Genomic DNA, 25,707 nt, shown 5'->3' with positions numbered 1-25,707 from the left:
AGCTCCATGTATAATTAATGGAGCCTTTCCCCATGGAGCCCACAACGTCCTGCAAGGACATTCAGTCACTATCTCAATAAGCAGTTTGGAAGTGACGTCTAACTTGTTTGAGGTGCCGGAGCTGCGTCCGTTCTCCTCAATCGGTCAGTTGAAGTCCCCGGCCATCACTACGGCCCTAGTTGCAGCGAGCTGCAGTTGTAGTGCCTGGAAAAGCTCCAGTTGCTCACCCTTGTCAGGGGAAGCATACACATTGATGAGCCTAACCGACTCTCCTGCCCATAAACCATCTACGAGAAATAGCCTGCTGCAGACGAGCTCCTGGACGGAGTCAAGTGTAAAAGCGATTCCCCTGAGGAGGATGGCCACCCCAGCCGACTTACAGTCGCCACCACTGGACCAGTAGGACTTGCCATGGAACCACCGCCTGGCCAGATGGTTGTGAGACCTAGAGGGGGGCAAAGCACACTCCTGCAACATGTACACATCGGCAACCTGGGAAGCAAGAAAAGTTAGTACCGTCTGACACCTGCACCTATCCCTAATGCTCCTAACATCAATGGAAAAAAGGTTAAAATTTGCCAACATGTAGGAAAAGAAATAGGCTAGCGGAAACGATACAGCTTAGTTACCACCCTGGTCGCCAGGCGGCTTCTCTTTCTCTTGTACGCTGTCTGTGGGTGGCCTCTGAAACAGCTGGACCTGGGCTACGATTTCGACTATGGTTGTCTGGAGGGTTTGTTGGTCGGCGGTACCCCCATTGGCCACTATTTCCTCCACGTCGGTCTCGTCAAGGGTTTTGGTGGTCTGGGGGCCTTGCTGCTCGGGGGCCCCGTTGGCGGCCGCCTGTTCTTCCACCTGCTGCTCCATTTCTTCTTCTTTATCGGGCAGGGGATCTTCCACCGCTTCAACTATCTTTTTCTTGGAGTGGTCAGCAAATGGGCTGTCCCTCTCCCTTCTTTTACCCTTTCTTTGCTTGACACCTGGGGATGAGAGAGCGGGATATTCCTCCTTGTAGGAGGCTGCAGTAGCTGGAGGAGCGGTTAGTGCTACTGCAGCAGTAGCCATGGGTAGGGTTGGGCTGGGGGCGGCGGAAGGTGCCACTGAGGTAATGCGCAGTTGGATATGGATATCCTCAGTGGTGGTGATGATGGGGCGGGAGGGGAGGCAGGAAAGGGGGGGCACGGGAACCTGGTCTTGGGCAGGTGTCTGCTTACCCTCCTTCTTCTTTGGTCGCTTCACCTTGGGCTTGGTCACCGCCGGAGTCGAGGCTTGGTTGGAGTTTTGGCTGCGAATGCCGTCTTTGTAAATATTGGTGGACAGTCCGCACAGGTTGCATGTCATCCTCTTGGGACAGTCACTGGTTTCATGCCCTGCCACACGACAGATCTAGCAGGATCCCATAACCCTTCTTACCGAATTTACTGCAGGTCTGTGGCATATCGGAGTAATAGATGAGAGCCGAGGAGTTGCCCAGAAAAAATTACCGGGGCAGGTCCTGCACGCCATCAGGGGCTGCAGGGTCTTTGTTGAGGCGGACAATGACCACTTGCCGGTCCAGAAGCCGTTTCCGTTCAAGATGTGGGTGGGGTCCCTCACCACAGTATAGAAACGCTTCAGGTATGTGACGATATCCTTGCCTGGGATGTGTGGGTTCCGCATTGAGACGCTCACTCTCTTCCTTCTGGACTGGGCAGCTGCCTACGAAGTTCTTGAAAAGTGAGTCCGGCCTCGCCGCTTTGACCATCTCCCAGTACCGTTTGCATATTTCCACAGTGGCAAAGGTGATATAGAACATCCCTGTGATGAATGAATGGATGCTCACCACCTCCGGCTTGGAGTATCCCTGTTCCAAGACCATCTTCTTGCCAAACACGTCTTGACTCATGTCTGGCACTTTTCCATCCACCTCTTTCAGCTTCAGCACGACAGTCTGCCTCATTCATAGCTCCAGAGGTGGGGAACCGGGGTTGTGGTTCTTGTCGTTCTGTTGCCTGGGAGTGGTGGTTGCCGCCGGGTCAGAGGTCTGTGATGTGGAGGCTGAAGTGTCCCGGTGGGCCTATTCCATGGCCTTTCTTCCTTCTGTAGCATTCTTTTTGGTCTTGGGAGGCTTAGAGGTTGAGGCCATGGCTTCTTCCTTTCTGCCTTCTTCTCCCTGAAGAAGCTTTTCAAAGTGTTCCCTTTTGCCACTGGTAGGCGGGGCTATGCAGATTCATTCTTGCTGGGCGGAGCTTCTTCCAGGGAAGGTCTTTGCCGAGCTTCTTTTCCTCGCCGGGGTTCCCCGAAGTCAAAGACCTTCAGGCTGAAGTCTTCAGTCCTCGTCATCGGGGTTTCTCGTCGAGTCTTCGCAAAGATCTTCTCCTTGATCACAGTCGGAGAAAATCTTCCAATAGTCGTCCTCGGCTGTCGAGATCCAAGTAAGCACTGTCTAACGTCGTACACCAAGACTATTTAGCCACAGGCCAAGAGAAAGTCAGAGACCAGAACACTCTTGTTCCTAGGGGAATAGCCCTACACCCAATAGCAGCAGTGAGCTGAAGCTGAATTTAATCAATGATCCTCAAAGGCAGAGTGCAGGGGGTACCCAAAAGACCTGGACCAGCAAGTCAAGGCAGACTGATAAGAACAGATACTACACTTGATCTTAGCCAAGAGGCCAAGAAGAGCACTATAGGTATGTAAGTTACTTGTGCAGTTGACTCTGTGGCTAGATTCTATTTTTTAAGGTTTGGACATGTCCACATGTACAGTAGCTATGCCTTTCTTATGGAGAATGTTAAGAGTTCACAGACTTCTTACCCATGGTGGCCAATATTGTAGCCTCTGGTAGAGAATGCAGACGTTTACAGAGAATGTCCATGTTCTTCTGGATGTCATTAGATGTTTTGTAACCAGAGGTTTCCAAATTATGCGACTACCTGGATTGCCCTCTTTATGCATTGCTGTCACATTTTTGGACTCTCAAATATTTAGTTAAATAAACATCTGTTTTATCATCAAAAAAAAAATCTAAGTGGTTGTTTTAGAAAAAACTTTTTCCCAATACCCTATTTGGTAACTTTGTGCTAATAGAGAAGGTCTTAGGGTTCACATCCTCATTTCTTGGCCTAAAAGGAGAGCACAAAGAGTATCTGTCTTGAATGGGCACTGTGTAATACTTAATTTCACTTGTGATGACGCTGCACGTAAATTTAAAACTGCCAGGTTTCCCAACAGATTACAGATGCTTGCTGTGGTCCCAGCAGGAAGACACTTTGTGGTCCACTTATGGTCAACAGACCAATCTAACAAGTAGGGATTGTTCAAAGCAGCGAACCCTGCAATCTGCAGACAAATTTATCTTGTTTGGTGGCACAGAATGTTGGAGTAGGTAGACTTCTCACCATTGTGAAAGACCCAGGAGGCAGAAATACAGATCTAGATTCCTACACTAATACGTGCCTTCATAGTCTAATGGCTGGACCACTGTGATGCTCCATATTTATGCCTCAAAGTAAAAGCGTTATATTGTCTTCAGCAGCTAGGTCAATAAGAGTGGGTTCACATCATGTTTTCCTATCCGTTTAATGTATACGGTAAACCGATGTATCACACTGATGCCATACAGTGGCATTCGTTCACCAGTCGAGTTCCATTGAAGAAAAAAAAAGTTTACATTTTTTTACCGGACTCTACAGGATACAAGAACGTGGTGTGCTGCATTTTTTGTATCCTTCTTTTTCTAACATATACGACAAACAGAGGCATAAAACGTGATGTGAACCTACCCTAACCAAACAACTTCCACATGTTGCCATAACACCAATCCTTTGTTCTCTGCACTGGGCCCACAGCCTTCAACCACAAAATCCTGTTCTCTGGACCAGTCCTTAGATAAATTCAAAGCAGAACATAAAATACACCTGAGCAGTTTAGTCATTGAGTCCAAATATGTCAGCCTCTATTGAATCGTATACAACAAATATGGTTTTATATGAAAACATATTCATTAGTAAAATATCAACAAGGCAATATCCCCGATTCCCTTATCTGCATACATATTCATTAGTAAAATACCAGCAAGGCATTATCCCTGATTCCCTTATCTGCCTTCACCTCCCCTCCCATTTTTAACAAAATCCCTTGGTTTATTCCACAGGCTTATTATAATTATGTGTCTATGTACTAAATCTCAGTGTAACATTTAAAGGATAACTGTCATCCTTTTTTTTTATTTGATAGTTTATTAGAGCTAGGCGTGTATACCTGAGTTAGTCTGTCAATGATTGCCAAAATATCTGTAATTACCTTATAATACCAGGTTTCATTAATGTCTCCTGTCCCTTTCCACTGCTCCCTTAAAAGACCGTTGTTATGGCTCACCTGTCACCGGCTAGGAAGACAGAGGGGCGGTCCTTCACACTGCATGCCTGCATTAGGCTTCAGAGTGAGGTGGCTTGTCTCTTAGTAATCCAATCTGATTGGCTGGCAGGAAGCTGCTGGCTACAGCAAGTTTGTATGTGACCGGAGGGAATGCAGTTTTGGCCTCAGAGAACTGGCAGAGGAGCCATCTTGAGAAGATCCTCATAATGCAGGATTCAAAACAGCCGTAACTAAGGGTAAAACTCAAGGAAAACAGTGGTAAGTGAAGAAACTAAATATTGCTTTATGCATAATGCTGCTGCAGCAGTAAAATATGCTAAAATAGATTTTTTTTAATGAAAATATGACATTTATCCTTTAAAAACTTTTCTATTCTCAAAATTATCTATTTTTAAAACTGTTTGGTGAAGAGGTCTTAGAACATCAAAACTTGTAATTGTAACTGTTCTGATATCATTTTTCTTCAACTTTTGTTATTTGGCTGTACTTCTATTAACTTGTTATGTGATATTGCTGTCCTTTTGTTCTATGGTTCCTGTTTTTATTATTCTGTGTGCATTAGATAGAATGTTTGGAATCAATTAAGGGAATCTTTGTTTATGCAATTTTCCTGTAACTTACAGTAATCAGCACTAATTGTTATTTTGTTCGAAACATCAAGTAAAAGCAGAACAGTAATAAGTTGAAATTGCACAAATCAGCAGCCTGCTAAATACATGTCAGGACCTTTAATAATCTCTGTAGATACAAGGAAAGCTCTCCCTGGATGTTGTGTTCTTTATTGTGGCAACTGTGCATGAACTCATTTCCACTGTCATTAACATTTTGTGTTTCCACCCACAGATAGATAAAACAGAAGATAAATCTTTGGAAGAACGTGGGCGAATTCTTATATCCTTAAAATATAGCTCACAGAAGTCAGGGCTTCTGGTAGGAATTATTAGATGTGCACATCTAGCAGCAATGGACGCAAATGGTTACTCTGATCCCTATGTGAAAACGTAAGTTTAGCACTTTTTTTTGTCATCCTTGACGTCAGATTCCTGGCAGTATTTAATTTGACAAATATTGTGCATAATGTTTTAAAAATATTCCTATTGACCTGTTTGGTGTCATCATCCAATGATTGAATGAAGTGTGAAAAACTAAATCTAAGACAGGGGTAGGCCACCTTTTTTATACGGAGTCCCCAAAGAAAATCAGAGCTGAAGCACTCAGTGTGCCGAGCCATATAAACCAGGTATTTACTAGCTATGTCCCAAAATTCTCAATTCTCGTTCAAGAAAAGTTGCCTTCCGGCAAATATATGGATAGTAAATATTGTCACTGCTCCTCAGAATTCTCCTAAGGAATCAATATATCTGGGACCATTATATCAGGGACCAGTATATGGGGACCCCCCCCCCCCCGCTAACATACACTTACTGACAGTAGGGGAGAGCAGCTGCCCTCCTTCCCCACTGTCCAACATACATTGATGCCCCATATACTGGTCATCCCCACAATAATAACAATAAGAGCTGCACCAATCACACTTAGATCTCACACACACACACACAAAGACTATTAACATTCCGACTCACCATCCCCCCTAAAGTAGTCAGAGAGCTTGTCCCCCCCAGCAATCATTTTCAGTCTCACCACTTCTTCCCCCAATGCCCCAGGTAGTCAGCTGATTTCCCTTCATAACCAGCCTCCCTTTTCCTCCAGGCAATCACGTTCAGGCTCACCATCCTCCCCCAACCCCAATCTGGTCACAGTGCTCATTCCCCATCCTCCCAAGCTCACAATCCTGCCCCTAGTCCCAGTCTGGTCACATGCTCATTCCCCCATCTCCCCAAGCTTACCTTCTTCTCCTCACCCCAAATCTTGCCATACTCTCCTTCCCCATCTCCCCAAGCTCACCATCCTGCCCCCAGTCCCAACCTGGTCACATGCTCTTTCCCCCATCTCCCAAGCTCACCCCCCCCCCCACATCTGGTTATAGTGCTTGTTCCTCCCATCTCCCCAAGCTCATCTTCTTCCCCCCACCCCAAATCTAGTCACATGCTCATTACCCCATCTTCCCAAGTTCAACCTCCTCCCCCCCACATCCAATCTGGTCACAGTGCTTGCTTTCCCTTCATCTTAAGCTCACCATCCTCCTCCCAACCCTCAGAACATTTAAATACTTTCCTTCATTTGTGGCAGTCCTGAGGAGGCATCCAACAAATGGTGACAAGACTGAAAAGTCTTTCTGTTGTCTGGTGACAGCTGGAGTGCCAACAGAACATGGACTGCATGTCACCTCTGGCACGTGTGCCACTGGTTGTTGACCCCTGATCTAAGACTTTCTAATTTGACAATGCCTGTAATGTTACAAGACTATACATTGAGGAACTTGTGCAGTTTCATAAAATAAACTTATATTAATTACTCCTGGTTTTCAAGATCTCTGCTTGCTATTATTCAATAGGGAACTTCTTTTTGTAATTCAAATAGATGAAAATCTGTCCAGGTAATGTTATGGACATTGAGATGCTAAGCTCATGACAATTACAGTAGAGATATCAGAGATCTGTCTACTAAAGGGTCAAGCACCTGTGTACAAAACAGGATCAATTCTTTATCCACTGGAATTAAAAAAATTCAGAAAATGTTACATAAATCGATAGTACAAGCAAATATGAGAAACTTTGTAATATATCCTTATCCTTCTTTCTCACCACTCTCCAATCCTAAACTAACATTCTCTGCTAAGTCCATCTTGATAGAGAAAACTAACGCTGATGACATGCTGCCCACAGAAGTCTATAGAGAAGGGAGAGGAAGAAAGGCTGAGCTGCTAGAGGGAGAATTTTTTTTTTTCTTTAATAACATATTGTTATGGACAGTAGCTGTGGACCCAATGTACCAACTAAACAGTTTGACTTTGGACTAGTCCTAAGGGCATCATTCTGGTGATCCCATGATTTTCAACCTTCAAACCCTTTTTAGGCATCTGTTCTTTGCTGCAGGCGACTCGCCAGGCTGCTACCTTTTGGAATAGTCCCGGGAGTTGGCAGCTGACCCACTGGAGTGGTATCTGACCCAGGCAATACTCAGTCAGGAAACAGGCCAAGGTCAGGACAGGTACAGTTTGTGCATATCCATGGAACAAAGCCAAGGTCAGGGCAGGCAGAGCTTGAGCATATACATAAAACAAGTCCTGGTTCAGGGTAGTCAGCAGAGGATCAGAGTGCAATACAACAGAGAAGTTTCACAGAATACTAGTCCCAATACACAAGGTGAGATGAAATAGCTGGACAGCAGCAGACACGGGTTGCCAGAGTAACATATATATTAAAAAGTTTTATATATTCACCTGTACTATTGATTTATACAACTTTTGGCTAAGATCAAGTGTAGTTTCTGTTATTATCAGTCTGCCTTGACTTGCCGGCCTATGTCCTTTGGGTACCCCCTACACTCTGCCTTTGAGCATCATTGATTAAATTCAGCATCAGCTCACTGCTGCTTTTGGGTGTAGGGCTATTCCCGTAGGAACAAGAATGTTCTGGTCTCTGACCTCCTCTTGGCCTGTGGCTTAATAGTCTTGGTGTACAACGTTAGTCAGTGCTTACTTGGATCTCGACAGCCGAAGACGACTATTGGAAGATATTCTCCGACTGCGATCAAGGAGAAGATCTTTGCGAAGACTCAACGAGGAACCCCAACAACGAAGACTTCGGCCCCAGGGAACCCCGACGAGGAATAGAAGCTCGGCAAAAACCCTCCCCGGAAAAAAGCTCCGCCCAGCAAGGAGAAGATCTGCATAGGCAGAAGGGAAGCTTTGCGAAGATTCTCCAGGGAGAGGAAGGCAGGAAGACGGAATAAGCCATGGCCTTAACCTCAACCTTCAAGCCTCCCAAGAACAACAAGAACAAGAAGAATAGCACAGATCAAGAACAAGGAAAAGCCACGGAGAAAACCCACCAGGACACTTTAGCCTCCACATCACAGGCTCCTGACCCGGCAGCGCCCGTTCCTACCAGGCAACATGCAGGCAAGAAGCACTGCTCCCCACCTCTGGAGCCATGGATGAGGCAGACAGTCATCCAGAAGCTAAAGGAAGTGGACGGGAAAGTGCCAGACATGAGTCAGGACGTGTTGGGCAAGAAGATGGTCCTGGAACAGGAATTCTCCAAACCATAAGTGGTGAGCATCCATTCGTTCTTCGCAGGGATGTGCTGGATCACTTTTGCCTCCATGACCATATGTAAAGGATACTGAGAGATGGTCAAAGCAGCAAGACAGGAATCCCCTTTCAAGCACATCATGGGCAGCTATCCCGTCCAGAAGGAAGAGAGGAGGGTGATCGTCTCCATGCGGAACCCACACATCCCAGGCAAGGATATTGTCACATACCTGAAGCGCTTCTGTACCATGAGGGACCCCACCACATCTTGAGATAAAGACAAATCCAGCCAGCGCTAGCTGCTAAAGGTCAGCGTTGCTGCGGGGAGGAGTGAAACTCCACGAGAACAAAAGTGAAAGTAAATCCCGGCAACTGCTTGGATATGCTGAATATTCTTTTTTTTTATTTCTTATTTTATATAAGAGGTAAGAACCTCTTATATAAAATAAGAAATAAAAAGAAGAAGATTCAGCATATCCAAGCAGTTGCCGGGATTTACTTTCACTCCCACCACATCTTGGACGGAAACAGCTTCTGGAGCGGCAAGTGGTCTGTCATCGTCCGCCTACTTGTCATAGATGGTTCCTGGGCGGGAGAGCCGGTTAGACTCATCAATGTGTATGCTTCACCTTACAAGGATGAGCAACTGGAGCTTTTCCAGGCCCTACGACTGCAGCTTGCTATCACTAGGACCGTAGTGATGGCCGGGGACTTCAACTGCCCGATCGAGGAGGACGGCCGCAGCTCGGGCACTTCAAGCAAGTTAGATGTCACTTCCAACCTGCTTATTGAGATGGTGACTGAAGCGTCCTTGCAGGACATTGTGGGCTCCATGGGGAAAGGCTCCTTTAATTATACATGGAGCCGACCCAATGGCTCACTTCGTTCTCGGATAGACTTTGTGTTTACCTCTCGGGCAGTCAGTAGGCACTCTATGATCCCTTGCTTCTTCTCCGATCACAGAGCCATTCAGGTCCAGTGCATCCTTGGGAACGGGTTCCCCCCCCCGGCCTCGGATCCTTGAAACTGAACTGCGCTCTGTTGAATCGGGAGGACGTGCTTGTGGAGCTTAGAGAGATCTACATAGATTGGTGGAATGACAAATGCTTGTTTGAACAGACTAATGACTGGTGGGAGTATGTTAAATTGCAGTTTAGTTGTTTCTTTCAGGTCAAACAACAATAACACGTGTGTGAGAAGAAGAAGGCATTCAGAGAGCTGCAGTGGGAGCTGCGGTCCCTGCAAGACCTTCACCGGTGCGGCTTGAGCATTAGAGAGGAGCTGGAGGAAACTAAAAGGAGCCTGAAAAGGCACTTTGAGGAGAAATCCAAGTGAATCATCTTTCTCTTCAAAGTGGAGAACCTGGAGAAGGGTGAGAAGTGTAATTCGTTCTTTTTCAGGAAACTCCACGTCGGCCACACGCCCCCTGAGTGAACTTCGAGTCAAGGATGGCAACATATGATCAGGGAAGGAGGAAGTGATGGGAGTCATCACAGACTACTACAGCGACCTCTACACCCTGAATAACACCGACCCGAAAGCCGCCGATAAATTCCTGTCAAGTATCACTAACCATCTTGACCCTGCGGGTGTGGAGACCATGGATGACCCTCTGACGGTGGGGGAGGTGCTCTCTGCCGCTAGATCCTTTAGGTCTGGCAGGACCCAGGGCAGTGACGGCCTCCCAGCGGAGCTCTATGTAGCACTAGGGGATCTGATCTGTCCAGACCTGCTGGAACTCTATGAGGAGATGGTGGTGGAAGGTAGAATGCCCCCATCGCTGAGGAAAGGAATGATCACAATCTTGTATAAACTTGAAAAACTGGCGTCATATCTCTTTCCTGAATGTGAACTACAAGATCCTTGCCAAGGTGCTAGCCAACCGGCTGAAGGTTGTCATCTGCAGAATCGTCCACCTGGATCAGACCTGCGGCATTCCTGGCCGCAGGATCGCAGACAGCCTCGCTCTCATGAGAGACACGGTACAATACATCAAAGACCGCTGTGTACACTAGTGATGAGCGGCAGGGGCAATATTCGAATTTGCAATATTTTGCGAATATTTTGTAGAATATTTGTCATATATTCGCGAATTCGAGAATTCAAGATTATATTCTTGATTGCGACAATCGGCAATGTAATATTCACGTAATGCGCGTGAAATATAGGCGTGGGTCACTTATGCTACATTTTTCAAGTTGGTATAAGTTTCCTGAGACTGTAAAAAATGGTTGGCACGGCAGAACATTAGAATAACTTTACATGCAGATAGAGTGCTCCAATATATTTGCGCTTGCGAATTTTCGGCAATTAATGATGCGCATATTTTATCGCAATACGTGCAACTTGTGACATCACAGCACTATGTCTGTAGCATGTATGTATGATACTCACGATTAAAATTCGCTATTCGAATATTTGCGCTAAACACTAGTGTACACACTGCCCTGGTCAGCCTTGATCAGGAGAAAGCCTTTGACCGAGTGTCTCATGAATTCATGGGCAAGGCTTTGCATAAGCTGGGTCTAGGCAGGAGGTTCTGTTCGTTTGTTAACCTGATGTACCTTGACATTTGCAGAACGGTGCTGGTGAATGGCTGGAAGACTGACCCCTTTACGGTCCGCTCTGGGGTCAGACAAGGCTGCCCTCTTTCACAACTCCTTTTTGTTTGTGTTATAGAACTCTTTGCAGAGTCTATCCGGCAGAATGGAGAGATCAGAGGGATCACCGCACCAGGACCTGGACACTACGGTCAAGTGCTCGCTGTACATGGATGACGTGACCGTCTTCTGTGCTGATCGGCGTTCGGTGACTGCACTTGTCCAGACCTACGAGGAGTTCGGACAAGTTTCAGGGGACAAAGTCAAGTGCGGGAAGTTGGAAGTCATGCTCTTCAGGGACTTGCAACTGGCTTCTTCTACCCCCTTCCAATTTACCATCAAATCGGACTTCATCAAGATCCTGGGAGTCTGGTTCGGGAAGGAAGACACGGCCATCATGTCTTGGGAAAAATGCTTGGCCAAAGTCAACCAAAGAATTGTACTGTGGAGCCTCAGACAACTCACGATTGAGGGCAAAGCACTCGTCCTGCAGAACAAAGTTCTGCCTTTCTGCCTGTGCTACAGTACACCGCACAGGCATGGCCCCATCTCGCCACCGTTTCCAAGGCCATCACCAGGACTGTTTCGCTTTGTTTGGGGATCCAAGATGGACAGAGTGAAGTGAGCCATCATGTACAAAGAGCCTCGCAAGGGCCCACTTTACTGCGGATCACCTTTGTTTGTGACAGCGTTCATCGGACTCTGAGAACAACCAATGGCTCTGCGGGCAAGGCTATTTCTCACTTCTTCCTCCTGCCCCTCTGGAAGGGTCTGGGCTGGGACAAGTGGGACAATTTCATCCCTTACAACTGGCACGCTCCCTGGTATTACTGAGATGTCGTCAAGTTTGTGAGGGAACACCAACTGGAGGGCCTCAAGCCCGACTTGTGGAATCCAAAGACTATCCACAAGCTCACCAGAGCAAAGGATGCGGTGGAGTCAATTCCAGGGATCCATGATGACACTGTAGAGACAGTTTGTTAACAGGTTAACCTATGGGCACAAGGATTTGTCATGGATGGCCATACAGGGAGGACTGCCAATTCGGTCATTCATGCACGCCCGCAACCTGTGCAAAACCCAGACTGCCCCAGGTGCCCTTTCAAGGAGGAAACATTGTACCACCTGTTTTGGGAGTGTCCCTTTGCGCAGGGCCTGTTGGATGCCCTGGAACATGAACTCAAAGATTCTGTGCCCAGGAACAGCCTGCAATACACTTCGGTGTTGTACAGACTATTTTCTGGGATTCATACTGTTGAGGCCATCCAGGAGGTATGGCTTTATGAACTGTTTTAAGGATGCTATATGGGTATCCAGGAACCGGCTTACGCTCAGGAGGGAGAACATGTCCGTCCTGAACTGCCGTAGGCTTATCCATAGTCTGCTGCAGGATTACATCTTGTACGTCGAGGACTAAACCCCTCTCTTTCCCCCTCCCCCCACGTTTGTTTCTGTCTTCTCAATAAAGCTTTGGGCATGTGATTTCCCCTCCCTACCCTCTCCTTCCCATCCCATCCCCCTCCCTTCATCACTGTCTAAATGCTTTGTTGGAAGGTTTTGTGATTGAATAGGTATGCTAGTGTAGCACGCATTGTGATGTATAGTGTAGGTTAGCCTGTGCTTTATATAACAATGCCATGCTCGCAAAGAAGAAGTAATCCACGCTGCATCACAGTACTAAAGTATGTATGTTTGAAAATTGATTGTAATAAAGGTGTTTTCAATCAAAAGCTGATTTCTACAACATTTTTTGAAAGTATGGTGACCGTTTACCATTGCTATTGAATGTCAGCCAATAGAGATTAAAAAAACTGTAAGAAATTTATATAGAATATTTTGAAAAATTGTATAATTTTTCACTGTAAAGTGAATTACCATTTTGTTGAAACTGTAATACTTTCAGAATCCCTGAACAGCATGATAACCTGCAACAGGTAGTCTTCTATGCATTCCAGTTTGATGTATATGATTCTATAGCACTTCAGGGCTATAAAGCGCTGTTCAAAAGACATAGTAAGGGACCAGTGGAAAGGGACCATTTCCCATTAAAATGCCATTTTGGATGAGTTGCTTTCTACAGTCAATAAATAATTGTGACTGCTGTTTGATTGGTGCCATACTCCTCGAAATCCTAATGATGGAAGTATTTCCTGAAGGTGATAGCAATAAAAGGGATCAAGAATAAAGCAAACACAACAACACTAGATGAGCAGCATAATTATTTTGCACTAAGCCTAGATTCCACATTACACATTCTGCTGTGCTTACATGCTTCATTGAACTTAGGTGGCAGCTTGCGGCACTGGCCCCTAAAGAAGTAGGTTTTATTTAAAATAAATTCAGTGACACTGTCTTCATTTTCTGATAATTGGAGCTCAGGAGAGATACTGAAGCTCTACAGTGTCACCCTAAGGAAAGTCTGAGTCATTCCTAATGGATGGAAACACATGCAAAATAGTACCCTTATCCTTTTATAGCAAGACAAAGTCTGCCTCATCAAAATACCACAGGGAGATGCTACAAAGTATTTGTATAATGGAACAAGGGATTTAACGCAATGCTGGCGCACTTAATTTGCACAAATGGGTAAATCCACTTGCCATCATCTTAGCTTATATTTATGTATGTGCTTGTCAACTGGGATTTTGGTTAAAGTTCAGAAGCATTTAAATGTAAATATGTCTTCTGCTTTTAACAAATATGACAAGTATTGATGACATTTTACTGGTCCCAGTAGTAGTCTTTAAAAAAGAATAATCAAATGGTTTTATAATGCACGGTTAAAAAAAGAATATACATGTTTATGTCTCTGTTATTTCTCTGTAATGTATTTGTCACAAAATCCATTGTAAGGTGAAATGTGTGACACACAGACGTGTCCTTCACCAACAGTATGTAATGATCCTATCCATGTTTAAAACCAAAAATAATAAAAATAAAAAAAATAAAATAAAAAAAGAATATACCTAGAATCAGACTCATTCACTTCAATGGAGCTGAGTAGTAATAAAAGACACAACCCATGGATAGTGGTGGTGTTTCTGGAAGACCGTAACCATTCTTGAATAGTATTTTGCTTTTAATATATATGTTTTAATATATAACTTTTAATCACCCATGTTCCAGCAATATTTAAGTTCTATCAAAAGTCCTGTGATAGGACTGCAACGTTGCCGGAACATGGGCGAATAAAAGGTGTGGCACATTGAATTGTTATAGGAGTGCTGCAGATTTCCTCTTATATTGTTTTGGATACCGGATCGGGATCAAGAACGCAGGCACCCATATTTTTTAATGGTTTTGCACAGCTTTTTAGGGATACTGCCTTTCTGCTACAATGGCATGCAAAAGTTTGGGCACCATGGTCAAAATGATTGTTACTGTGAACAGTTATGGCTACTGTGAAATTCAGGGGTCTCTAGGACCAAAGCGTGGCTTGGTAGCACCTCTCTGACTATGTTACTCTTTTTTTTATAAAACATACACTTTTATTAATTAAACTTAAAAATTCTCAGGGACTCTAACTGAAAAGGATTAAAATTCCTCAGTATTAGAGAGGTAGGGATATGTGTTTTTTCATATCGATTGTATCACTATATCGGATACACTTTGATCTGACGGATCCTAATAGCTAGGTCAGAATGGCCTAGATGGAGGGCAATTCGTCAAAATGACCATCCTGCTTCTCTCATTCCAATGATTTGTTCTGTCAACTGGACAGAATGGGCCATATTTATCATTACTCTGACACCTCACTCCACTTTAACATATGGCTAAAGTCAGTTTTAGCCAAGTCAGATTTATGATCGGCCCTTTAAGACTGTAATAAATGTGGTTTGACGGTAGCAGTTTATCCGTCAGTAAGCAGCTTTACAAAAGTCGCACATCTTTACGAAAAAGTCGCACGTTTTTATGAAAAAGTCGCATGTTCTATTAAAAAGTCTCATAAGATAAGCATGGTCCTCACTGGAGTGAAATTGCGACTTTTTTGTGACTTTTTTGCGACTTTTTAAATAGTCCCAATAGTAAATCTTTCTAGAGATTCATTTACATAAGAAAACACGCCCACTTTCAGAAAATTTGCGAGCATAGTGCAGAGCAGAAAAAAGTCGCAAATTTGTGCGCAGTTTTAGCGTTTGGGACTTTTTTTGGGACTTTTTCACTCCATTATTCTGACCTGAGCTAATGATAAATCTGGCCCAATGTCTTTGAGTGCATCGTAGAGGCATGTCTAGCAGTGAACGATCTCTCACCAAGTGGTACACTACCTAAAAGTATCCTCTGAGAGCCTTTTTATAGGGCATTGGGGGAAGCATTTTTATGCCCTCTTGTGGCAGGGCCCAGTGTCTAACCAGGCTATACATGTAATCGTTTAAATATATGTTTGAGACATAACTGCATGCCAAGTTTTGCAGCAATCCAACATCTCTATGTAAGTGTTCTATTTTGTCGTCAATAAGTGTACTATAAAATCAGTCTACCTATTACAAGATTATAAGCACAGTGTTGTGTTCTCCTAGTATTTCCCTAAATTTATTCTTGTCAATTATTTTTTTATGTAAGGAGATATAGAAGTTCTACTATTATTGCAGAATTATGGAAGCACAGAATACATGAGTGGATTATTATCAATTATATAATCTAGTATCTATATACACTCCTCAATACTGAAATTGCAACATCAAGAAGTACAGGCCATAAGGCTACACAAATTGAGGAAATAGGTGTCACTAAGATTTTCAAATGATCAAATTTTCAAGCACCTAGCTCTAATCTGTGGCATGTAGGAGGGACACAAAAGCAAAGTTTTTTAGCCAATGAAACAGCAAAAATTTGAGTAAGTCATGTGGGATGATTGTGCAATGCCTCCTGTTTGTCAACATGGCAGTTATCACCACTTGTCACTAACTGAGAGGGACAGATTTCTTGAACCGAGAGCACTTGGTTTATCACTCCAGCAGATCACTATGGGGCACATTTATTAAGACCAGCATTTTAGACGCCGGTCTTAATAAAGCCCAAAGTTGGAGGTGGATCCGCCACAGTCATGTAGAGGCGCAGGCCTCTCCATTACTTCGGCGCATCCAGTGCTAGTTCTAAATGTCAGAAGCTTCCGAGCTGTCTCACATTTAGCTGTCTTTTTGCTGCAAACTTTGCACGTTCGCGATTCAACGAACATGCGATCATATGGCGATGTCCGCCTGCGCCATATTCTTTTGCATTGCGCCGAACTTTGACCCATGACATGCACATCAGATGGGACAGGACAGCCAATTGAGACATTTCAGCACATGGACACACCCCAACCCTATTGCAGAACCCGATCTGGCAGCCATTTTAAATTCTGTGTTTTGCCAGTGTAGGGAGAGGTTGCTTTGTGGAGCAGGGACAGACTGTTAGGGACACCAAACGCTAGCTAATAGGGCCACAAAAGTTCTTTTAAGGACTGGTATAGATGTGGTATCGATAGGTGTGATATACTGAGGGGTGTGATATAATTATAATATACTTTCCAACATAGAAAGTATATTATAGTGAATTTGTATTGTGCAGCAGTTGAGTGCAGTTCTGCTGCTATATAGAGGGACAAATGCTATTGGAATAACTAATTGCAACTGGTGTCATATACCTGTTGCCCCCCCCCCCCAAAAAAAAAACTGATTAAGGGGTGTGATATACCTATAATATACTTTCTATCATAGAAAGTATAAAGTGCATTTGTATTGTGCGCAGTTGTGTGCGGTTCTGCTGCGATACCACAGGTATATAGAGGGACAAGCACTATTGGAACAACTATTTGCAATGGGTGTGATATACCTGTTGCTCCAAAAAAAACTTATTGAGGGGTGCAATATACCTGCTTCCACTAAATACTGATTAAGGGGTTTGATATACCTGCTTCCACCAAATATTGATTGAGGCCCGCAATATACCTGCTACCACCAAATATTGATTAAGGGGTTCTATATACCTGCTTCCACAAAATACTGATTAAGGTTTTTTTATATACCTGCTTCCACAAAATACAGATTGAAGGGTTCTATATACTGTACCTGCTTCCAGCAAATATTGATTAAGGGGTTCTATATACCTGCTTCCACAAAATATTGATTGAGGGGTGCGATATACCTGCTTCCGCAAAATAAAGTTTGAGGGTTGCGATATACCTGCTTCCACAAAATATTGATTAAGGGGTTCTATATACCTGCTTCCACAAAATATTTATTGAGGCCTGCAATACACCTGCATTTACAAAATACAGATTAAACGAAAAGGATATACCTGCTGCCACCAAATATTGATTGAAGCCTGCGATACACCAGCTTCCACAAAATACTGATTAAGAGTATTGATATACCTGCTTCCACCAAATATTGATTGAGGCCTGCGATATACCTGCTTCCGCAAAATACTGATTAAGAGGTTTGATATACCTGCTTTCACAAAATACAGATTCAGGGTTGCGATATACCTACTTCCATAAAATATTAATTAAGGGGTTCTATATACCTACTTCCACAAAATATTGATTGAGACCTGCAATACACCTGCTTCCACAAAATACAGATTAAACGGATGGATATACCTGCTGCCACCAAATATTGATTGAGGCCTGCGATACACCAGCTTCCACAAAATACTGATTAAGGGGATTGATATACCTGCTTCCACCAAATATTGATTGAGGCCTGCGATATACCTGCTTCCGCAAAATACTGATTAAGAGGTTGGATATACCTGCTTCCACAAAATACTGATTGAGTGGTGTGATATACCTGCTTCCACCAAATATTGATTAAGGGGTTCTATATTCCTGCTTCCACAAAATACTGATTGAGGGGTGCGATATACCTGCTTCCACAAAATACTGAATAAGGGGTTTGATATACCTGCTTCCACAAAATAAAGATTGAGGGTTGCGATATACATGCTTCCACAAAATATTGATTATGGGGTTCTATATACCTGCTTCCACCAAATATTGTTTGAGGCCTGCAATACACCTGCTTCCACAAAATACCAATTAAATGGATTGATATACCTGCTGCCACCAAATATTGATTGAGGCCTGCGATACACTAGCTTCCACAATATACTGATTAAGGGTATTGATATACCTGCTTCCACAAAATATTGATTGAAACCTGCGATATACTCGCTTCCGCAAAATACTTATTAAGAGGTTTGATATACCTGCTTCCACAAAATACAGATTGAGAGGTGCGATATACCTGCTTCCTCCAAATATTGATTAAGGGGTTCTATATACCTGCTTCCACAAAATATTGCTTGAGGGGTGCGATATCCCTGCTTTTACAAAATACTGATTAAGGGGGTTGATATACCTGCTTCCACAAAATACTGATTGAGGGGTGTGATATACCTGCTTCCACCAAATATTGATTAAGGGGTTCTATATACCTGCTTCTACAAAATACTGATTACGAGGTTTGATATACCTGCTTCCTTCAAATACTGATTGAGGCCTGCGATACACCTGCTTCCACAAAATGCTGATTAAGGAATTTGATATACCTGCTTCCACCAAATGCTGATTGAGGTCTGCGATATTCCTGCTTCCACAAAATACTGATTAAGGGGATTGATATACCTGCCTCCACAAAATACTGATTAAGGGGATTGATATGCCTGCTTCCACAAAATACTGATTAAGGGGATTGATATGCCTTCTTCCACCAAATATTGATTAAGGCCTGCGATACACCTGCTTCCACAAAATGCTGATTAAGGGGTTTGATATACCGGCTTCCACCAAATACTGATTGAGGCCTGCGATATACCTGCTTCCACAAATACTGCTCTTCTCTAGGGACTTTGGCACAGGGTCATTTTTAAAATGACAGACAGAGGAAGAGAAAGGCCATTCCGCAGGGGTGGTAGGGGTCGAGCAGGTGCACCAGATCGGAGCCTAAGTGGGAAGTTGGAGAATGTGCGTGCGATTACCTCAAAGGACGCACCAGAGTTGGTTGAGTGGCTCACTCAGCCTTCCGCTTCTGCAACCTTCTCATCCTCTGTATCTGCACCCTCCTCACTCTCTGCACCCCCAAAGACACCACCACCACCATAGCCCCAACACTCGAGTCAGAGGAATTATTTTCCCATCCATTCCCAGACCTTACCGATGCGCAGCCATTCTTGGCATCAGATGAGGAAGAGGAGCTAGCAACTGCCGCCACCCAGCAGTCTGATGACAGTACCAGATCAGCCCAAGGAAGGTGGTCCCCGCTGTTGCTGCCTACTCCGAGATCTCTAATGTCAGTGGTAGTGAAGATGACGATGATGACGTGTCGATGGACATCACGTGGGTACCCACACAAGAGGAAGAGGAGGGGAGTTCACAGGAAGAGACGGAACAGCAGATAGAGAGGAGAAGGAGGAGAAGCAGGCAGAACTCACAGTGCACAGGAGGCATAAACCAAACTGCTAATGTATCTAGAGCGAGTCATCCACCATGCACGGTCGCATCTTGCACTCCCAGGATGCCGGCACATGGCTCCGCAGTGTGGGCTTTTTTTAACATGTCAGCTGCTGACAATACTGTTGCCATCTGCAGCCAGTGCTGTCAATGCATAAGTCGCTGTAAGCTCAACACTCACCTAGGGACAACTGCCTTAAGAAGGCACTTGGCCTCCCATCACCGAGCCCAGTGGGAGCAATGCCGTCAGAACCCACAAAGCCACACTCCCGGAGCTCCACGTCCTGCCTCTTCTCCTTCTCTTCCCATTTGTCCTCCACCTTCCACCGTGCCATTGTTGCATTCATCTGGCAGAAGGCAGGCTTCCGTGGCCCAAATGTTCAAGCGTAAAAAGTTGATGATGCCGGATAACCCTCTTGCCCAACGGCTGACTGCTGGCTTGTCCAAACTGCTAGCCCGCCAACTACTGCCATATAAACTGGTGGACTCGGAGGCCTTTAGAAAATTTGTGGCCATTGGCACACCGCAATGGAAAGTCCCCGGAAGGAAATATTTCTCCCAGGAAGGCAACCCAGAGCTATATGGCCACGTTCAGCGGCAAGTGAATATATCTTTCGCACACAGTGTCGGTGCAAAGATACATCTGTCCACTGGGTGAACCTTCTGATGGCCGTCAAGCATGTAACCCGTGGAACCCGTGTGAATTTGGTGTTACCACCACGGATTGCATGCAGGCCTGCCTCTTCATCTCCTCCTCCTATTCCATCCTCCGTCTCCTCCTCGGCTGAGTCCTCCTTTTCCACTGCTACTGCCTCTTCCGCTGCACCCCCAAGCTCCCCAGAACCTATTCGACGTGCCAGGTGAGACGTTGCCATGCTGTGCTGCGGCTGTTGTGCCTGGAAGCCAAGAGCCACACCGGTCCTGCACTGCTTTCAGCTCTGCAATCACAGAACGCCGATCAGTGGCTAACCCCACTGAATTTGACAGTTGGTAAAGTGGTGTGTGACAACGGTGCAAATCGGCACACGTCCTGAACTTAGTTGTGCAGCAATTCATTGCCAAATACCCTGGGGTCCAGGACGTCTTGCGGCAGGCCAGGAAAATCTCTGGCCATTTTAGAAGATCTTACATGGCCACGACTACCTGTACGAACTCTGTAGCAGGAAAGTTTCTGGGGAGCTTGGTTTCTTTTCACCGAGCCAGTGGCTGGTCAGTCGCAGCCAGGGCACTATCAGTAACATCATACCTTACACCTTCTTTCTGGAGCGTGGCTTGCGTCATGTCATTGATCAACAGGAGTCAGAGGAGGATGGGGGCTGGGGGAGAAGGAGGAGCAAGAAGAGCAGGCTTTGAGGGGGACTTTAAACTTTTCGGGGATCCCTGGTGTTGTCCGTGGCTAGGGGGAAAAGACAGAGGATGACATTCTCCTGGGCGATGAGCAGAAGCCAGGGCGCTCCACCGCTTTCAATTTAGTGCAAATGGGGGCCTTCAAGCTCCAGTGTTTGAAAAGGGATCCCCGTATAAAAAGCATAAAGTGCAAGGACCAGTACTGGGTGGCAACGTACTTAGACCCCCGGTACAAACACAAAATGGCGGACATGTTACCAGCATAGAGGGCTGTCAGAATGCAGCATTTCCAGGCATTGCTTCGAGAGATGCATTCTGCTGTTGCGTCGCTGGCAGAGAAATTCCCACCGCCAGCAAAGCAGGTGTGGGTACCAATCCTACCCCGCCTGCAAGAAGAGGGAGGTATGAAGATGTGTTGGTCACTTTGGATATGAGATCATTCTTGCAGCCAACCCATTGACAGCCGCCCTCCGGGTCCAGTCTCGGGGAACACCTAGACCGACAGGTGTCTGACTACATCTGGTTAACGGCCGATGTGGACGCTCTGAGAAGCTTGACCTGTGGCCAGAGCTGGCACAATTTGCCATGGAACTCTTGGCTTGCCCCTCGTCCAGTGTCCTGTCCGAAAGGACGTTCAGCGCAGCAGGGGGCTCGTGACCGATAAGCGCACTGGCCTAGCTCACGACAGTGTGGACTACCTCACATTTCTAAAAATGAATGAGTCATGGATCTCAAAGGAATTCAACACCTGTGACGACCACGTGTAATAGAATTTCCTCATGCTAGCCCACACATATCCGCCGCCACCCAGAACAAAGAATGGTCCTTGTCTTATATACGCCTTTTCTGTCAGGTGAATGCCTAATTTTTGGGGCCTGCACTCCACTGGCTTACAGTAAAATTGTTATTCAGTGACCGCCTAATGTACCTCCAGCCACATAATCACTTGTTCTTTTCTGTCAGGTGAATGCCTAATTTTTGGGGCCTGTACTGGACTACAGTAAAATTGTTATCCAGTGACCATCTAATCTACCTCCAGCCACATAATCACTTGTTCTTTTCTGTCAGGTGAATGTCTTATTTTTGGGGCCTGTACTCCCACGGCCTAAAATTTAAAAATTCTAGGCTCCAGCAGGGCATAATTTTGAGAGTTTACTTTTAAGACGCATAAAAATGGCCCCTGATTAAAATTCATATTTTTTGTGGGAATTTTTGCCATTGATCCCCCTCTGGTATGTCACTGTCCTTGTTGTGGGACTATTTTAGCACTTCTGGTAAGTATTTGGTGGCTGCAAATATGACCTGAAGGTTTTTCAGGTTCGACTGCCATTAAAGTCAATAGGGTCCACCGCGAACGCGCGGATCACGAATATTTGATCGCGAACGCGCGTTTGCGAATCGTCCCAGCCGATGTTTGTCCATCACTATTCCACATTATTGGGACTTCTTTGGGTATACAAGAACTCTCTTTCCAGAAATAAAACGACTACAGCAGTTCAGTTCAGAATAATGAATATTGACAGAAAGCGCTTTTCCTTGTGATTGTTAATGAAGCCAGCATTCCTCTATAATATCATAAGCAGAATGAGCATAATTTCAAGTGAATACAAAGGATCTTTGGATCTCTTCAGGGTTTCTTAAATAACAAGGGATACAAAATGGATAATTAAACTTTAAAGTTTTGTTTTTTTCAGTTCTATGAATTAGGCTCTCAAAGACTTTTTCCATCGTTATTCCTATATTACATATTAATTACATTTCTGGATACAGTATGTACTAGGTCCGTGACAAACTATGCAATAATCAGAAACATAATACAGTCCTGATCAAAAGTTTAATTAAGACCAATCATCATAATCATATTTATAAGAGTGAGTCAAAACATTTTTTGAGCATTCAATTTAATGAAAACAACAAATAAACTGAAACAGGCTGTTTTTCAGCTGATCAAAAGTTTAGGACCACACCTCAAAAAAAAAAACGAAACCCCCCCAAAACATAAATCCAACTTCCAAACATGAACTTAGTAATGAGTAGCTCCGCCGTTATTGATTATCACTTTCAAAATTCGTTTCGACATGCTTGATGCAAGCGTTTCGATGAGGTGAGTGGGAACATTTCTCCAAGTGGTGAAGACGGCCGCACGAAGGCCATCTACTGTCTGGAACTGTTGTCTATTTTTGTAAACTTCCCTTGCCATCCATCCCCAAAGGTTCTCAATTGGATTTAGATCAGGGGAACACGTAGGACGGGCCAAAAGAGTGATAGAAACATAGAATGTGTCGGCAGATAAGAACCATTTGGCCCATCTAGTCTGCCCAATATAATTGATGTTATTCTTCTGGAAGAAGTCCCTTGTCCTGCGGGCATTGTGTACTGTAGCGTTGTTCTGTTGAAAAACCCAGTCGTTACCACACAGACGAGGGCCCTCAGTCATGAGGAATGCTCTCTGCAACATCTGGACATAGCCAGCGGCCGTTTGACGCCCCTGCACTTCCTGAAACTCCATTGTTCCACTGAAGGAAAAAGCACCCCAGACCATTATGGCACCCCCTCCACCGTGGCGTGTAGAAAACATCTCAGGTGGGATCTGCTTGTCATGCCAGTAACGTTGGAAATCATCAGAGAATAAAACTTTCTTCCACCTTTGAATGTCCCATATTTGGTGCTCTCTTGCAAAGTCGAAACGAGCAGTTCTGCGGCGACCAAGGAGACGAGGTCTTTGAAGATGTTTTCTGTTTTTGAAGCCCTTCAGTCTCAGGTGCCGTCAGATGGTTATGGGGCTGCAGTCAGCACCAGTAAGGGCCTTAATTTGGGTCGAGGATCGTCCAGTGTCTTGACAGACAGCCAATTGGATCCTACGGCTCAGTGCTGATGAAATTTTTTTGGGTCTTCCACTTGACTTTTTTGTTCCATAACCCTCAGGATCATTTAAGAAATTCCAAATGACTGTCTTACTGCGTCCCACCTCAGCAGCGATGGCGCGCTGTGAGAGACCCTGCTTATGCAGTTCAACAACCTGACCACGTTCTGAAAGGGAGAGTTTTTTTGCCTTTGCCATCATAATGTGTGACTACCTGACAGAAAATGACAATGAATCCTTTGCACAGATTTGGCCTTTTAAAGGCATGTGGTCCTAAAATTTGGATCAGCTGAAAAACAGCCTGTTTTAGTTTAATCGTTATTTTCAATTAATTGAATGCTCAAAAAATGTTTTGTCTCACCCGCATTTCTTCTTGTTGCATGTTGAAGCTCTACTTGGAACCTTGTTAAGATCCAACAATGTAAAATATGATTTTTTGCAATTTTTCAAGTGGTCTTAAACTTTTGATCAGGACTGTACAATCCTTACTAACCAACTATATAGTAAGTAAAGTCAGAGCAATAAAAATGTTGTATAGTCTAGGAAGACCTTGCAGAAGAAATATAATGTTGCAGGAAAAAGTAAGTGAACGTATTGGAATTACATGGAATTCTGGTCTGATTGTTATCTAAGTGCCAAATAAAGACAAACACAATCTAACTAAACTAAAGACATATAAACAGTTGTACCGTTCATGTCTTTAATTGAGCACATCCACAATGCAGGGAGAAAACGTGAACCCTTGAATGTAATAACCTGTAGATCGTCTTTAGCAGTAATCACCTGCACGTTTGACCATTCCTTCCTGCAAATGTGTTTCCATTGATCAATATTTTTGGAATGCCTTGTATGCACAGTCCTCTTCACATCATGCCATTCTTGTGCCCATTCACAAAAAAGGTAGTAGGGAGGAATCTGGCAACTATAGGCCAGTAAGCCTGACATCAATAGTGGGGAAATTAATGGAAACCATACTTAAGGAGAGGATTGTGGAACATCTAAAATCCCATGGATTGAAAGAGGAAAAACAGCATGGGTTTACTTCAGGGAGATCATGTCAAACTAATCTTATTGATTTTTTTGATTGGGTGACTAAAATAAAAGATGGCGGAGGTACAGTAGACATCGCTTATCTAGACTTTAGTAAGGCTTTTGATACTGTCCCACATAGAAGGCTTATAAATAAAATGCAGTCTTTGGGCTTGGACTCCCATATTGTTGAAGGGATTAGGCAGTGGCTGAGGGACAGACAACAGAGGGTTGTAGTCAATGGAGTATATTCAGACCATGGTCTTGTTACTAGTGGGGTACCTTAGGGATCTGTTCTGGGACCCATATTGTTTAATATCTTTATCAGCGAAATTGCAGAAGGCCTCGATGGTAAGGTGTGTCTTTTTGCTGATGACACAAAGATTTGTAACAGGGTTGATGTTCCTGGAGGGATATAACAAATGGAAAAGGATTTAGGAAAACTAGAGGAATGGTCAAAAATCTGGCAACTAAAATTTAATGTTGATAAGTGCAAGATAATGCACCTGGGGCGTAAAAACCCAAGAGCAGAATATAAAATCAGTGATACAGTCCTAACCTCAGTATCTGAGGAAAGGGATTTAGGGGTCATTATTTCAGAAGACTTAAAGGTAGGCAGACAATGTCATAGAGCAGCAGGAAATGCTAGCAGAATGCTTGGGTGTACAGGGAGAGGCATTACCAGTAGAAATAGGGAGGTGCTCATGCCGCTCTACAGAGCACTAGTGAGACCTCATTTGGAGTATTGTGCGCAGTACTGGAGACCATATCTCCAGAAGGATATTGATACTTTGGAGAGAGTTCAGAGAAGAGCTACTAAACTAGTACATGGATTGCAGGATAAAACTTACCAGGAAAGATTAAGGGGCCTTAAAATGTATAGCTTGGAAGAAAGACGAGGCAGAGGGGATATGGT

The 25,707-nt window shown here is 44.4% G+C and overlaps 1 protein-coding gene and 1 pseudogene across 1 annotated transcript in view; one reads left to right on the top strand and one right to left on the bottom strand.

The window, feature by feature from the left end:
* Positions 1-25,707, top strand: part of DOC2B (double C2 domain beta) — a 904,475-nt gene that overhangs the window by 744,386 nt on the left and 134,382 nt on the right. Inside the window, exon 6 of the mRNA XM_040424761.1 lies at positions 5,203-5,360. Within this exon, the coding sequence (XP_040280695.1) occupies positions 5,203-5,360 (158 nt within the window). The remainder of the gene's footprint in view (positions 1-5,202; positions 5,361-25,707) is intronic.
* On the bottom strand, positions 2,564-2,665 carry LOC120996698 (annotated as a pseudogene).

Source organism: Bufo bufo, chromosome 3 (assembly GCF_905171765.1).
Source record: "Bufo bufo chromosome 3, aBufBuf1.1, whole genome shotgun sequence".
NCBI lineage: Eukaryota > Metazoa > Chordata > Amphibia > Anura > Bufonidae > Bufo > Bufo bufo.
The sequence above is the reverse complement of the archived record's forward strand: the minus strand, read 5'-3'. Positions and strand labels throughout refer to the sequence as shown.